Source organism: Hydra vulgaris, chromosome 13, assembly GCF_038396675.1.
Source record: "Hydra vulgaris chromosome 13, alternate assembly HydraT2T_AEP".
NCBI lineage: Eukaryota > Metazoa > Cnidaria > Hydrozoa > Anthoathecata > Hydridae > Hydra > Hydra vulgaris.
The window spans coordinates 3,030,351-3,047,767 of record NC_088932.1 but is presented as its reverse complement, the minus strand read 5'-3'; the positions used below and the strand labels follow the sequence as shown (position 1 = coordinate 3,047,767).

The window sequence follows — 17,417 nt, the reverse complement described above, 5'->3', positions numbered from 1 at the left end:
TAGTCGTAAAAACAGTGACACAAGCAAACCCATGCATTGAGTCAAGAAGATCCAGCATTCAACATCCTAAACTGGAAACAATGTATTAAAAATACATCTGTGCCAGCCTAATAGATGAAGAAGGGGTGCAAGGCTGGTCAACAGATAGAATCTGTTTACCCTTTAAGTCTTTGCCTAGGAGGCCTTCTACAAGACAGTAGCTGGGTGCATTTAACATCTGCCCAAGATGAGTATTTTTATCGAGACACCATCTCTAGCCTTTACTCAATCAAAAGTCTCAAGGCAGGGGGTGTTTTATATCGGAGTTGGCATCTCCTAGCTTTTGCCTAAAAAGAAGTATCCTACAAGGCAGCAGGTCATGAAGCAGATTGTACTGGGTTACGTGTTACCAGTAGCAGGATAACCTGATCTGACAAAGATTAGTTGTGTTATGTGTGTGGTGCGTACAAAACTATAAATTTGAATTTTAAACTTTGATTAAATACTTCTGCCAATTGGCAGAACTGGTTAGTTTAATGATTTTTTTTTCATGTTACAGACAACTTGTTAATGCTTATAAAAAATACTTTTATTTTTCAAAATTTCAATAACTTCATAAAATTAAATGATAATCTTTAGTGTTATGTGTGTGACAAGTTTTGTTACATGTGTGACACTGTACGAACTTTTATTTATTTAATAGATTTAAAACAATTTTTATTAAATTTATTAATTTTTAAACATAAAGATTAAATTGAGTAGTGAACAATAAAAATATGTACCCTGTTAAAATAAAGCATAAAAAGTTTCAACTTTTTATGCTTTATTTTAACAGGGTACATAGTTTTATTGTTCTTCACAAGGCACCAATCATTTAAAGCCATTTCTGAAGATTGGGAAAATATTTTAGTAGCTTGAATATCATCAAATGACTTTAAGTCACTTTGTTTTTAAAAATGACTTGCCTTTATTGAAATCATTGACATGATGAATTTTTAGTATTCCTAGTGTTTTTTGACTTCTAACCGAGGTTTTTTGTTGTCTATTTACTTATGATTTTATGATTGCTGATATAGAGAAGTAGCTGTCATTAATGGTTTGGAAACATTGAAAAAATCCATAGATGTTTATACACACGCTTTCTCATTCTTGCTCATACATTTCATTTGAACAAGAGACTTAACTCTTCTTCCAACACCATCTACAGCCCCTTTTCTATATGAAGTTGCAAAAATTTTCCACTCAAACGTTTTATTCTATTGCAAAGATAATTTGTTGAGCAATTTCATTATAAACTTGTTTTTAAATTCTGATGATGGGTCATCAGTGAAAAGAGTTTCATTATTACAGTTTTTAAACATAAATATCTCATAATTACCAAATAAAAGAGTAAACACTATCTTTACCCTTGCCTCTAGTGTCTGAACAGATATGATACGTTTTTCAATTGTTTTTATTGAGAACAGTACCAGTAAATAATTGAACAGTGTTCCTACTCCACAGTGCACTTTGTACTTCATTTGTATATTCGCAAGTATATGCCATTGCGAAATCCACCTGAAGAACTCTTTCTCCTGCAATCCCCTTGTTTTTTTCAAATTCAGCTGCTTGAACTCTTTTTATATGTATTTGTTCCTGATATAAGCTAAATAGTAATTCCTCTATTACTTATCCTATTTTTGGATTGTAATTGAAGACACCCACTATGAACTATTATTTGAAGACACCCACTATGAACTATTATTTGAAGACACCCACTATGAACTATTATTTGAAGACACCCACTATGAACTATTATAGCTGATACCTATTGCTTTAATTTATAAGCGAAAATTCTCATGCAGTTTTCACTTGTCTGTGGGTGCTTCTTCTAAAATAAGTATTTTTTTTGGTCTATGCTTACAAAACAAAGAGAAAGACATTATCTCTCCATAGGTTGATTGAAAAATAGAGTAAGCCTCTCTCAAAAAATATTTTCTCAGCTTTTTTCTCTTTCTATTTGATGGAATCATTTTGTTGGCCTTTATATTTTTGTCAACCAATTTTTTTTTTTATATGAATCCTTTTCTGTGCTGTTTTTTTGTGCAACTTTTGTTTTTTACAGATTCTTAATCCTTTTAACTTTTATTGAACAGTATTCTTTCGTTTTCCTCTAAAGTTTTTCAATCTCTCAGCTCAAGACATTTTTATTTTTGTTATATATTAACCTAAACTTAAAACAGAAAACTATTAAAATTTACAAAGACCTTAAAATCAATAATTAATAGAATTATTTGATTCATCTTTTTAAGCTACTTCAAACTAAAATAACTTTCAAAATGGTTGTTTTTTTGTTAAATTTGTTTAAGAAATTGAGAATAATTTTTAAAAAAGTAATTTATATCAATATTATATTCATGTTAAAACCATATATAAGCCATATATATTTTATATTCGGAAAAAAAAAAAATTATATATATAGTATTTATGATTTAGTTCCAATCCTTATCAACTATATATTTTCTGATTTTTTAAATTTAATGATCTTATCTGTGTAATGTTACATATTAATTTAAAACTACGTTATGTATGTGACCGAATACATCATTAATTTTAAAACTACGTTATGTATGTGACCGAACTTTTTATAATTTTTTTTTAGTTATTTTACCACAATATCAAAGAAAATTTTTTCTTTTTATTTTGTTTCTTCAATACTTTTTGCTTGTAACTAAAAATATTTTCAGAAGAACCATTCTAGTTTGCTCACAAATAAAACTTTTCATTTTTTTTTTGTTATGTGTGACATCACAAAAAAGATATTTACTGAATTGTAATATATACGAATAAATATTTTTTCAAAGTTAAATTTTTTTTGTTTTATTTATATTGAAATAGTTAAAAAAATGCTTTTAAGTTATTATAACAATATTAAATATTTATTTATTGTGATAAATGGAAAATAATACAAATGTTAAAAATTGAAAAATTTCATTATGACATTAAAAATTGAAAAATATCATTTCAAATGACATTAAAAATTGAAAATTTTCAAATTTTATTAACTGAAGAAATTAGTATCAGTATTTTTCCATAACTATACAAAAACGTCTAAATGTATTTTAAAATGTAAATTTAGTTTATAGTAAAAATATGCAAAAAAATTGTAAAAAAAGTGTTTGAAAAATTAGCTCTCTGGTTTCACTAATTTGAGAATTGCCCAAATTATTAACCATTTAAAATTACTTTTATGTTACTCAAACGTTAATTTTTTATATAATGAAAATTTTTTTGAGTTATTTCAAGCTTATCATCTTTAACAGTTAGTTTGATCTTTAGTTGTTTACTTGAGTTTTTATTTTATATGTAACGAGAAACTTTGCATACGAGAGTTTAGGCAAGCTATAAATGCTAACTGTTAATTCCAATTTTTACTTATTCAATATTAAGCTTTTTTTTGAAAAAAGCTAGATAAAGCTAAAAGCTTATCTAGCTTAAAATATTAATATAATAATTTATATTATCTATAAGCTTAAAAGGTCTTATTTAAAGTTATTATTACAAAAGTAAAAAAAACTTAAAAACTCAGAGGTGCAAAAAAATTGGTACTGCACCTCTGCTACATTATCAAACTCTAAAATTAGTCAGGCTAGTAATATTTTTTTCTTTTGCTAAAAGCAAAAGAAAAAAATTAATTTCACTCACGTTGCATTTTTTATATCCATTTGATATCCTTCTCTCATTTTTGATATTCATATAGGATGGTATAAAGAGACCCTTTTTTAGTGTTTTACACCTTAATTTAAATCTACTTAGTTTTGCTAATTTTTTGAGTAACTTGTACTTTACATTGATGTCACCTGCAACCACCTGGTGAGTCCTGTTGGATTATTGAACAAAATCTAGCTTTTTTGTGTTGATTACATGCAAGAGGTCTCTAAACATACATCATTTTACTTTATTGTATCGTCCACTGTGCATTATTCATTGTAAATGTAGCTGACAACTTGCAGGGATGCACAAAAGAATGAAAATACTGCTTAAATGTAAACATTGAAAAATTTAGATTGTTACATTCATGTTCAACAAAAAATATAAAATTTTATGTACTGATTGATAGGTATTTTCAAGCCTTGTAGCAGAAGTTCAAACTGGTTGTTTGAACTTCTGCTCCATTTGTCATCTCTGGTGTCGCCAACCTCAAGGCTTTCTTAATGTCTTTTGCTATCACAGTCCTCCTATTTTTGTCATTCCATATCCGTTGCGTCTTTGCAGCTGGTAATGGTGAATGACAACGCTTTAGTAGAATGATATCATCAATACAACCTTTTAGAATCTTCTCCTACAAAAAAGGCATCAAATTGTTCAAAACTAGTTCAAGATGATTTCTTTTTCCTACTTGACTAAACATATCTGTTTGAAGACACTAACAGTTTACATTTAATTTAACAGTTAGAACAATTGTCTGTAGTCGTTGCATCAAATACCAAATTTCAATTGACTACAACATTTTTAAATTTGCAAAGTATATTCTGAAACTAAAAACAGTTATGAGTTAACAGTTTTTAAAATAAATTGTACACACTCTCCCATTTAAATAATATAATTAATATATCGAGCTAGTTGTAGACATTTTATATAAAGCACACAAACCGCTTCTTCAAAGTTTTTCAATCAAATTGCACACATCTGAGATTATTTTAATAAACCAGAAAAACTTTGATATTTTGAAAGGTTCATTTTCCTTTCACTTTATTTTCAGTAAATGAAAAGGTCTGTAATTTTAAATAATTTTAATTGGTATTTCTAAATTTAATTGGTAGCTGAGTAATGCTTTGGATTTTTTTGGTAGCAACCTTAGACTGGTACCAAATTTTTTTAGTGAAAGCGCTTTTGCGACTTGACTACCAAATGGAAAGTCCATCTGTATCATAGTTGCTGAGTAGCAGGCCAAGTCCCACTACTTCCCAGCTGATTATTGCAAGTTATTAACAATAGCTGTTAACTTTTAGTTATTTACTTTAATAGTTAGTTTTTGTTGAAAAAAGATTTCATTTAAAGTTTTTATTAATAAAGTAAAAAGAAAAATTCTTTCCTATAGAGTTAAGAACCACTTCTAAAATCTTTTTTTTAAATATCTGTATCAGCTGTAGCAGCGCATCATTACACACACACACACACGCACACACATATATATGTATATATATATATATTTAAACTTGTTTCTCCGCGCAGCGGCCTTGTTTGTCAAAGTTCCTGTTTCGGAGTTATAGAGTTGAGAGAGGGTTATAACCACTATTAAGTAGCCTCCTCATCTGTAGTGGCTTTATCAGCCTTGAAGAGGTGAATAACAAAAAAATAAAATAAAATAAAATATATATATATATATATTTATATAAATGTATACAAAAATATATATATATCAGCCCTCTGAATTAGGGCAATGCAGACCTAACTCCCAACCTAAAAATGTTTAAGGTGATGTTTTATGGTAATGTTTTATGGATGCTGGCATTTAGCAGTTTGAGATCAACAATAAATTGCTGACTAATTCATTTTTCCAAATTCTAAGGGTTTTATATATATACATTATGTGTATGTATATATATATATATATATATATATATATATATATATATATATATATATATATATATATATATATATATATATATATGTATGTGTATATATATATATATATATATATATATATATATATATATATATATATATATATATATATTATGTATGTGTATATATATATATATATATATATATATATATATATATATATATATATATATATATATATATATATATATATATATATATATATATATATATATATATATATGTATAAAAAATTAAATAATAATAAATAGAATTATAATTTTTGCTACATATGACTATAGGATAGTGTTCATTTAAAATATAAGTAATGCTAGAGTTGTTATCTAAAATCGTTAACTTTATATCAGGAGGAGTTTTTGGGCATGTCCTAGTGCAAATTAATAACCTTAAAGAAGAAGATTTGCAAAATCATGTAGATGAAGAATCACAGTCAGAGATTAAAGATAAAAATGAAAATATTTATAGTTCTTTTGAAGGAGTAGTTACAAGTTACTTTAACAATCGTGGTTTAATTAACAATGAAATATATTTTACACAAAATGTTGTCTTGGGAAATGAGCAACCAAAAGTTGGAGACAATGTATCTGTTGAGGCAACACGTCTTCATAGTGATGGCGGTTGGATCGCTAAAAGAGTTCAAATTTTAAATTTATGGGGTTCAGTTTTTGACGACAATGTAAATAAACCAGAAAAAGAACTATATGTTGGTTCAGTAACATCAGTTGATAATAATAAAATTTCAATTTTTGTAAATTCAGAATTTTGTTTAACTCAAAGAAAATTTAAAATTGGTTACAAACCCTTTATTGGTGATTGGGTGCAAATTGAAGTATGGAGGCAGTCAATTGAAAGTAATTTTTTAATTTCTGATGAAAATGTCATATGTGTTTCACCTTTAAGAGAAAAACGAGTCCATGGAACTGTTACTGAATTGCTTAGAGGTTATGGATTTATTAATGAAACTTTATATTTTTCATTTTCTGTTTGTGAGCGTGGTGTTTATTTGAATATTGGTGATAGTGTTGTTGCAGATATTATAGAATCAAAGCAGCGGCGGGATGATTGGAGAGCAACTTATGTTTCACGCAAAGTTACTGTTAAAAAAGATATTGAAAAGAATGAAAACTTAAATATAAATAATGAACCTATATCTGATATTTCTATCAGTGATGATCTTAGTTTTGGCAGTGTACAGTTAAATTGTAGACGTTCTATTGAAATATCTATAAGGTTTTTAATGAATTTTCTTTTCTTTTTTTTTTTTCCTAATTTTTTTCTTACTTTATTTTTTTAAGTTATTTAATAATTTTTGTTTTAATTAACTTATTATCTTTTTGTTAGTTATTATTATTTTGATTATTTTATTTAGTAATACAGGAAAAGAGGCAAGAATTTTTTCAAATATTGAACAGTTTAAAAAAGTGCAAGGATTTTTTTGCAATCTATCTCAAAATAAATCAGGTATCATGAGAAATTATTTTTTAATTTTATATATATATATATATATATATATATATATATATATATATATATATATATATATATATATATATACCATAATATATGTGAAGTTCTAGGTTATATCATATCTAAACAAATGTAAACCTTGCCTGATCTTGGCAGAAAAGTGAGGTTTAAATTTTTAAAAACTTTTTTTTTTGAAATTTGATTTAAAAAATTCAAATTATAAAATTAGGATCACTGTAAAACAAATATTAAGAGTATAGTCATGATGAAATAAGTATTTTATAATTTTACGTATTCATGTCTTTATGTATTTATGAGTCAGTTTTTTTTTTAGTTTCGAAGTTGTTTTTTAACAAAAAATAAGTCATAGTTTATCTATTACATTTTTATTGGTTTTTTAGATTATTCGTAGAAAGAATGTTGTTTAGAATTAAAAATTTAGTTTGTGCTGTAGGTGAAAATTTTGTTAATACCAAATTATTGAAAAAAATGAGTAGATAGTTTACTCCAATTCACAGTTTATATCCGGTTGTTCTAACCTCAACGGGGAATAAGAATTTACTTCTCCTACAATAATTGTTTTCCATTTTTTAATAAAAAACACTCTTTAAAATTGTAGCGTTGTATGAACTTGTAACATAATGTAATTAAATGTTAAACTTTACACAGCTGCTGTATGCGTATGAGAATGTAAAAAATGGTTTAAAAAGTTATTCTTTTTTACGACTGATGTTACATGTACAAATGTTTCTGTTGCTAATTTTAGCATAGCCTTTTTGTTGTGACGATTTTCAAAAGCTCTGAATATTCTTTGAAGGAATACACCAAATTAAAGTTCTAGATCTAGATCATCTAGATCATTTATTTGAAATCTAGATATATTGAAAATATTGAAATCTAGATCTAAATATATTCATCAAGATCATTTTTTTTAAAGCCACAGGTTTTAAACCCCCATTTTCAATAAAAGTTCTGTTAGGCATTATGACTTGTTTTGAGTTTCCTTTGTGTAACACTGTCATGTTTCTTATTTTGAATGGGTTTTATAAAAACCTTAACTTGTATTAAATTTAAAAAAAGTTGAATGTTTTTTATCTAACATGTTTCGTCTCTGCATGTGTTTAACTAAAATATACCAAGGCTAAACGTAATAGGCTTCTGATCTTAGTATTAAAAACTGTAAACATTTAAATGAATGATTTTAACAAATAAAAATAACTTATTATTAGATTTTAAAACTTAATAAAATAATAATTGTGCTAAAATTTTGAGTAAAAAACCGAGAGAACAACAGATATCTGGAAAGTAATTTTTATTAACTTTTAAATAAATTAACCTTGTTTTGCTTGAATAAATTTGAGAAAAATAAAAATAGAAATGAATTTTTTTAAATTAAACTTGTCAAACTTGAAAAAACAAGCAATTAAATAAATATCGAACTTATAATAAACAAATATTATATATTTTTTACATGTGTTTATTTTTGCACGCCGACACTTTAAGAGATTCAGGATGACAGTTATATGCCATCGTAAAACAAAGATAAGTAGACCATACATACATATATAGACATACATACATACATAAATGTATATCGTCGTACGGGGCTACTTGGACCCAAATTTGATACATGTTTGATGTTTGTGGTTCACTCTCATATTTATATCAATGTAAAAAAAACTTGTTGCTAATTCATGGACTTATAAATTAGTAAGGATTATTGTAGAGAAAAAAATATTTGGATGGACTTCAGCCCCCCTTTTATGGGGGCGTAGTGTAAAAGTCCTGTAGTGTAGTGCAGCCATGACTCTTTTGACGTTTCCAGCAAATCTCTCGGATAGCTGATGATGTCTTCTAATAAAGGCTTTTACCCATTTGACACCTGGAAGATTTTCATTGAAACATTGAACATCACTCCCTAATCAATCCAGATAGGGTTTCACAATAATTCAAAGATCAAATAAGGTCAGTGGGAAGCCAAAAGTTGAAACTTTATTCAAGTGATCACAAAATGACTGTTCTTCTTCAGGTGTGAAGAGTTGTCTTCACATCTGTAGGATGCCCTGTATGTTTCTTTGTGATAGTAAGGTGCTGTCTTCAAAGAGCGCTCTTAATGCATGAACTGCTGATTCTAAACTGTTCTTCAACAATTTGTTGACTCATACCTCCACGTTTAATATTAATACAGGCTTGCTCTAAGTTTTGATTGGTATAGTCTTTGTAATCTCTAGATCCCAACTTTCTTTTATATCTGCGAACCATTCTGGTAGAACCAGTTTTGATAGCACAAAGTATTTGCATATAGGTGTATAACAATAGCTTTAACCAAGAATTAACATTATTTAGGTATACATTTTATAACCTAACAAATATTAAAAACATGGTTAAAATAACAGATATATCAACTCCTTTTAAATATATTATTACACTTTGGGGTTTAATGTTAATGGAAAGCAAATTTAATCATTTTCAAACATAAGCTGCCACTATGACATTAGGGTTCAAGTAGCCCCAATTTTGAACTTGAAACATAAATACAATTTTTTTTATCAAAATAATAAAAATAAAATAAAATTATAATTGCTACATTTTGTAGCAACTGATACTTCTTTTAAGAAATGTTGTCAAATAATTTTTATCTTTTTTGGTTATGTCTGGACAGACAAAAGTTTTGCACAAAATTTTTACCATTATTGTACTTTCCTTTAAAAAAATATTTTTTCGATCACTTCTTGCAAAAAAATTTCACCCTTTTTTTTTTATGTTACTTGATTTGAGTAAGTGTATAATTAACTTATTTACTTTCATACCAAATAATTCTGTAAAAAATAAACAAATAAATAAACATTTTATTTTTTTGGGTTCAAGTAGCCCCGCATGACGGTATATGAATGTATGTATGTATGTACTAGCACTTCATGATTTTGATGCCATAAAATTATCTCAATTTTTTTATTTTATTTAAGGACATAAACTTTTTTAAACTACCAAAATAAAATAAATTACGGCAAAATAAGTTTCATTTACTAATTGAGAAAAACAAATGTAGAAGAGTTATCTTATAAATGTACATATTGTTGAATGATTATATTTTTTTTCAATTTTTTTTGTTTTTTAATATTAAATAGTTAAGTTTAATATTACATTTTTTATTATCATTTCTTTTCTGGACATTTGTATAAAAAAATTGAAATAAGTTAAATTTTTTTTCATTTTTTTTTATAACTGGCTTGGCAAATAATAATGATTTTTTACTTTAAAAAAATTTGTTAACGAATAGAAAAAATTACTTGTTGCAAAAAAAAATTATTATAAATTTAAACTAGTTTTTTTTAATTTAAATAACTTTTTTAAACAAAATTTTTTCTAAATTATAAAAAGATTTCTGTTTTCACTTTTTTGATAATGCGTAATCTGAAGTGAAAAAATAACTATAAACTCTATTTTTTACATTATATTAGCATCAAATAGCATCTGCTTAAATTGTAAAACATTGTCTTTGATTTTCTCCACAAGAAATTCAAAATAGCTTAATATACTCTTTTAGTCAAATACTCCACAATATTTTTAAATGCAATAATAAAATTTATAATTACTTACTAAGGATTAAAACGGTTAAAATGTTTATTATAAACTGTAACCTATTATTTTCTGCTGCCTAATCTAATAAATTGAATTATGGTAGCAGTTCTTTAAAGATGCTTACTGTTCAGATCAGTTATGCAGCATAACAATCTTTCTTTGTACTCTGGATGACTAATGTTTTGTTTATACCTTGACAAATGTTTATATTAAGTCTTGATGAGCTGTTTCGACAGTTTGTTTACTATAAGGCCACAAAGGAGATTCTTTGCGACTAATGAAATCTTTGATGTGGTAGAAGATGGTGTGAATTTTGAGTGTTTCGCTTGCATCAGTTATCCTTTACTAACACCTTTTGAAATCTTTTTAATTTTTCCGGCAAAATCCAACTGAAAAATAAATCCAAAGCAAGCTTTTACACCTAAAACGATGTGTGAAGAAAAAAACTAGATTAATAAAATTTTCAGAAACAGATACAATAAAAGGATTGCATCCTTTTCTTTAGTTGATAGAACATAAGATGGTAGCTCTTTTAGTAGCTTGTCCAACTTGCCTAAAAAAGAAAGAGTATCATTAGAATAACCAAACAAAATATGACAATAAAATTAAGAATATTTTCTGCTAATTTCAGTGTTGTTGATATTGTTGATCAATAATGCCAACCTAGCTAACCCAAAAATGCCACTTATATAGAATCATAGCGTACACATCAAGGTACAATGTGATGCAAATTTTGTAATCTTTTAATTTTTTCCACAGAAAATAATTTAATTTAGATGTTCAAATTAAGTGAAACTTTGACTTTATAGCACAACAATAAAAACACCTGTAGAATGAGAACCACTGCATATAATTCATAAAAATCTGTGCAAATGTAGCATATGGTCGCACCAAACTTTTGATAAAATTTCAATTGGATTGGTTTAGTGGTTAAAGATTTATGGCAGTTTTAGTTTATATTTTGTTAGTTTTTTGCTACTTCAAAACCTAAAAACGTTAGCGATAATATTCACTATTTTCAAAATTAAGCTTACATAAGTGTTCTTCTATGATATATCAACAAGTTCTTTTATTGCTAAATGTACCATTTTTAATCTATAAATAAAAATATTTATTTGCTATTTGAAGCTATTTGGTTTAAATTGGCTTATGCATAGTGTAAATATCTTTAGATTTCCTAAACTATTAACTGCTGCAAAAATGCAAAAAAAGTGCTCAAAAAAATGAAAACAATCAAAATATTAAATCTAGCAAAAGGACTATCAGTTGGTAAAACACTATTTTTTACATTATATTAGCATCAAACAGCATCTGATTAAGTTGTAAGACACTGTACTTGATTTTTTCCACAAAAAATTTATTCAAAGCAGCTTAATATACTCTTTTAGTCAAATACTCTTCTATATTTTTACATGCAATATTAAAATTGATAATTACTAAGAGCAGTTGAGGATTAAAATGGTTAAAATGTTCATTATAAACCATAAGCTATGAATATAATAAGTCAAATTATGGTAGCAGTTCTTTAAAGATGCTTACTGTTCAGATCAGTTATGCAGCATAACAATCTTTGTTTTTACCCTGGATGATTATTGCTTTATTTTTACCTGGACCAATGTTTATCAAAGTCTTGATAAGCAGTCTTGACAGTTTGTTCACTAAATTTTTTTCTTGCACATTAACAAAACTCTTACCTATCTTCATGATTTTCTGACTTATACAACCTACAACTTTTTAAGTATTCAGTTAACGGTTTCCTTGCTCTTTAACTCTATCCTCTATTTTCTAGTAACTCAACTTTATAGTGGTGCTTGCAACTTGGTTGGAAATGAATTTATATATATATATATATATATATATATATATATATATATATATATATATATATGTATATATATATATATATATATATATATATATATATATATATATATATATATATATATATATATAGTAAACGACCGGGGTTGATATTTGACCGTGGCCGAGGCTGGGTTTGATAAAATATAGTTGGGGCCAGGTTTCATAAAATATAGCCATGGCCAGGTTTGTGACTGGGGCTGCATAAACAATTATACATCCTAAAGAATATTTTTTTAATACAAAATTCATATTATATTTTGCATATATGCATATATAAACATCATTATGATCAACATGATCATCATAATTATCTTTACAATCATTATCATGATCATCATCATAATCATCGTCATCATTGTCATCATTGTCATCATCATTAGGCTTTAGCTTTCCTCTTTTATGCTGTTTCTCTAATATAAACAATCTAGAGCATTTTCTTTCTTTAACTAACCTTCATCCATACAATATATAAGGCACTCTCTTTAAGTTTTCTCACTTCTACCACTAGCATTTTCTCCTGAAGCTTCTACCTCTCTACATGCTGATACCTAAATCACTTTAATCTTCTCTAACAAACGTTGTTCAATAAGACGTTTTTTTTGAATCTATCTAAGACTATGCCTCCATTTCTTGTCTTGTTAGAGTCACACCACACATCCATCTGATCATCTTCTTTTTTGGAAAATACTACATCATATAAATACTCAAGTTTATATAAATATGAAAGGATATTGTTTGCCAGCATCTAAACAAATAGCAAAAATATATGTTTATACCCATAATATGTATGCATAAAGCGTATCTCGGAAGTCAAGCCTCATTCTACTCCACCTTTTTTACCATCTTGAGCAGTTGCTTTATTGAACAGTAATCATTTTTTTCATCTTTTTTACAAGAACATCTCTCTTGTAAACAAATGTCCTTTTATTATTCCAAGAAGCCAATGTAATAAGGTCCTGTCTGATGTTAACCTCTGTTATTCTAAGTTTACTAAATCTTGTTTCTTATCTCAGATGTTAGGATCTAGAGACTTTTTGTAAGACTTCAACAGTGTCATTAACTAAAGTAAGTCTAACATTTAATCCCAAATTTATGGGTCTGACTTTTTACTTCTCTTCAGAATAAGGCAGAGTTTTTTTACAGAAAAATCTTACTCTAATTCAACTCTTGAATCTAATGGCCACACTCTTCCTGCCAGTTAAACAGATAAACCCATTGTTAAACATTAAAATCACTATGGCTTTTAATGCTAAAGTTAATTCTCAATTGAACACTTCTATAGTTAGTTCTCCAGACAAGATTTCCATCATAATCTTAAAAAAGTGTTCACCAGAATTCTAGAAAAACTCTAGAAATCACTTTGACCTCTCCAACCATCTTACGATTAGTATTCACTCTGTTATTACTTTCTTTATATAAAACTTTTTGAGATTAATAAATTATCTCTTTGTAACTGCAGAATTAAAGTTATTCTTGAAGGCCTACACTCTACTTTATTTTAAGTAACTTTAAGGGCACCACAAAGTTCTATCTTTGCTCCTGTAATGTTTCTTATCTACAATAACAATCTTCATGAAAATTTTACATCTAAAGTACCTTTATTATCTAAGGACTCAACTTTGTACTCTTTTTTTTTTTTTTTTTTTTTTTTTGTTCACCTCCCCAAGGCCGGAAAGGCCACTACAGATGAGGAGGCTACTTAATAGTGGTTATAACCCTCTCTCAACTCTATAACTCCGAAACACGAACCTTGACGAACAAGGCCGCTGCGCTGAGAAACAAGTTGAGCGCGGTACGCTCTTGTCTTGACAAAAAACCTTTACTTTTTGATTGCTTAGAACAAGTACCGGTTTTTAATCTGATCTATTCTTCTGTAAGAGCCTATGGCTTGCAGTGGCTTGTGGATTTGAATTTTTTAAGGCAACATTTATTTACTGCAAAAAAATATTGCAATATTATTGGCATTCCTATATTGACGAATAACAACCCTCTTACTCTCAGACAAAACCTAAAAGCACATTGTAAATGTAGTTAGACCTGCTTTATCTGCCAAGCTCGAACCACTCTCCCATTGTTGTAAGGTTGTATTTCTTTCTTTTTTCTATAAATACTATCATGTCCAATGTTCAAACGAGCTATCATCACTATTACGATAAACCAAAACTTATTCTTACTTGGCTTCTTATTCAATAAGTTGCATCCTTTTACTGTATCTGTCCCTTCATGCTATAAAAGCTTTTATTAATTCAGTTTTGTGTCCTTGCTCATCAAAAAAGCCTTTTAACTCTTCCCCATTTTCGTGTTTTTATTTTTAATACATCCTGCAACTTTTGAAGTCTTCAGTTAACCATTTTCTAGTATTTTAACCTGTCCTATATTTAAAGTAACTCATAACTTAATAGTGATTGCTTGCAATCTTGTTGAAAGTAAATTAGATTAGTTTAAAAATATATAATTATATGGCAGTATGTAATAAATAGTAAATGTAAATATAAAATTATAATACAAAAAGTACTATAAATTTTTTTCTAGCCCCAGCTATCAACCCCTGCTAAATCTTATAATTTTGCTGGGGTCGGTACGGGTTTTGCAAAGAGTCTCATTTTTAGCTGGGGCTGGGCCCCGGTTGCTTACTATATATATATATACATATATATATATATATATTTAAATATATATATGTGTGTGTGTGTGTGTGTGTGTGTGTGTGTGTGTGTGGCAGTATTTAATAAATAGTAAATGTATGCATAAGTTATGTTAATCTTTTGAAAACCTGGCCTTGGCCCCAGCAAAAGATTAAACAACCCTGTTTAATCTTTTGCTGGGGCCAAGGCCAGGTTTTCAAAAAGTTTAATTTTTAAAGGGACTGGGGCTGGTGCCTCAGTCACTGTACACACATATACAATGACATATGAAATATGTAAAAAAATTATGCAGATTGTTACAATTTTTTGTTTGTTTATTTTTTGAAGATTCTGCTTTACAACCTGCACAAATAATACTTCCTGAAGAAAGAAAACTGCTAAATGTAGAATTCACTCCACAGTAAAATGTGTTTATTTTTTTATTTTTAGAAAATTTATGTTTATTTACATATGTATATTTTTTAGAACATTTATGTATATTTACTTTTACCCTACTGGAAAAATGTTTTTAGTTATTTGAAACCTGAATATTAATTTTAATACTACTTTTAATTTTTTTTATAATAAATATTTTTGAGTAATGCAAGATTTATTTTGCCATAGAAACAGAAATGGTTCTTGATTGATTGGTTAAATTTGTTAAATTGGTTGAAATTTCTATTCATTCTATAAAAACTCAATCAGATTACAATCTGATGGTTTATATTTATTTATAAGAACTTTTGATAAAAATATTTACTATTGATAATTAAGAATTAAAATTTTTTATAGTTTTCAATATTGTTAAAAGTTTTCATGGTTGCTAATTGCGGAAAAATAAATCAAATGCTTATAATTCTTTGTCCAGATGGAAATGCCTGTCAACTCTGTTCAACAGTTGGTATAGTATGTCAATCATTTACCAACTTTCTAGTGCACATATTGACTTTGTTTTGCTCAGAATGTTTTATGTATCGTTTGTCCATAAATATGACCTTACCTTATTTGTCTGTTGACAAATCTTTATATTTTTTTAGCCCATCTTTATCTATTCAATCTGTTTTACCAACTTGAAGAAGGTTTTTAGAATGCTACACATCCTTTTAATTCATACTTTTGGAAAAACCACACCACAGTTGACACATAAATTGGCTTTTAGCAAATATAATTCAATTTCTCATGGAATCAATATTGTCTATTAACATCGTCTTGTGCGCACCCTCAGTCAAAGGTCTCCAGAGTTTAGTTGACTACTTAAAGCAAAACTAGATGCTCTAGTTTTGCTTTAAAGAAAAATATATATTTTTATTTTAAAAAGAAAATAGTTTAATAAACCTTTAGCAATAACAATTCTCAAATAATTTTGTTTAATGTTTGTATTCCTATTTTTAATTGTCTGCTTTGGTATCTTTTGTAAAAATATATACATTTTTTCAACATCTTCGCTTCCAACAAGGCTGCAAGCAACCACTATTAAAGTTGGAAGAGAAAAGTTGAAGTTTATTGAGCTAAATAACGATTGACAGATGACTTAAAAGATTGCAAATTATATGAATCAGGAAAACAAGATGAAAGAAGTGAATTCTGAAGGACTGATGTTTAAGGAAAAAAACTAGACGAATAAGAGTTTTTGGAGCACTTAGGAATAGTCACAGAAAAAGGACTTAATTGAATGACGAGTAACACAAGAATGAATTTCAGTAGATGACACAAGAGACGCTAGCTCTTTAGAGCCTGTAATAGTATTTGTAGAAAAGAGAAAGAGAAGCAACATTACGACGATGTGATAATGGTTGGAGGTTGGCTGCAAGAGCAGGTCCAACTATGTTTGCAATGCATTTTTGTACCTTGCCTAAAAGAAAAAGGGCATCATTGGAAGATCCGCCCCAGATATGACAACAGTATTCCATACAAAGACGGATTTGAGATTTATAAAGATAAAGAATAGAGTCTGGAGGAAGAAAGTGTCGAGCAAGATAAAGAAATACAACCTTAGCAAATGCTAATTTTGCAATGGATTTGATATATAATTTCCAAGAAAGATCGGAAGTAAGAGTTATTCTTAGAAGATGAAGAGTAGATGACTCATCAAGTACATTATCATTAGTAAATATAGGAAGATCTAAATTATTGCGATAACGATTTGCTGAATTGAGTTTTATCTGAATTAAAGTTCATCAGCCACTGTGAGCCCCTTGTTGTAGCAGAAGTGAGATCTTTTTCAAGCTAAAATGCCTCCTCCAAGCAATCAGAGAGTATTGGCTTTCTATTAAGAAAAGAATATATGGTAGT

General features: G+C 27.6%; 1 protein-coding gene across 1 annotated transcript in view; it reads left to right on the top strand.

Moving 5' to 3' along the window:
- The first annotated feature begins 5,865 nt into the window (after positions 1-5,865).
- LOC100201712 (uncharacterized) overlaps positions 5,866-17,417 on the top strand; it is a 32,334-nt gene continuing 20,782 nt past the window's right edge. Inside the window, exons 1-3 of the mRNA XM_065816398.1 lie at positions 5,866-6,819; positions 6,959-7,050; positions 15,474-15,546. Of these exons, the coding sequence (XP_065672470.1) occupies positions 5,897-6,819; positions 6,959-7,050; positions 15,474-15,546 (1,088 nt within the window). The 5' untranslated portion in view covers positions 5,866-5,896. The remainder of the gene's footprint in view (positions 6,820-6,958; positions 7,051-15,473; positions 15,547-17,417) is intronic.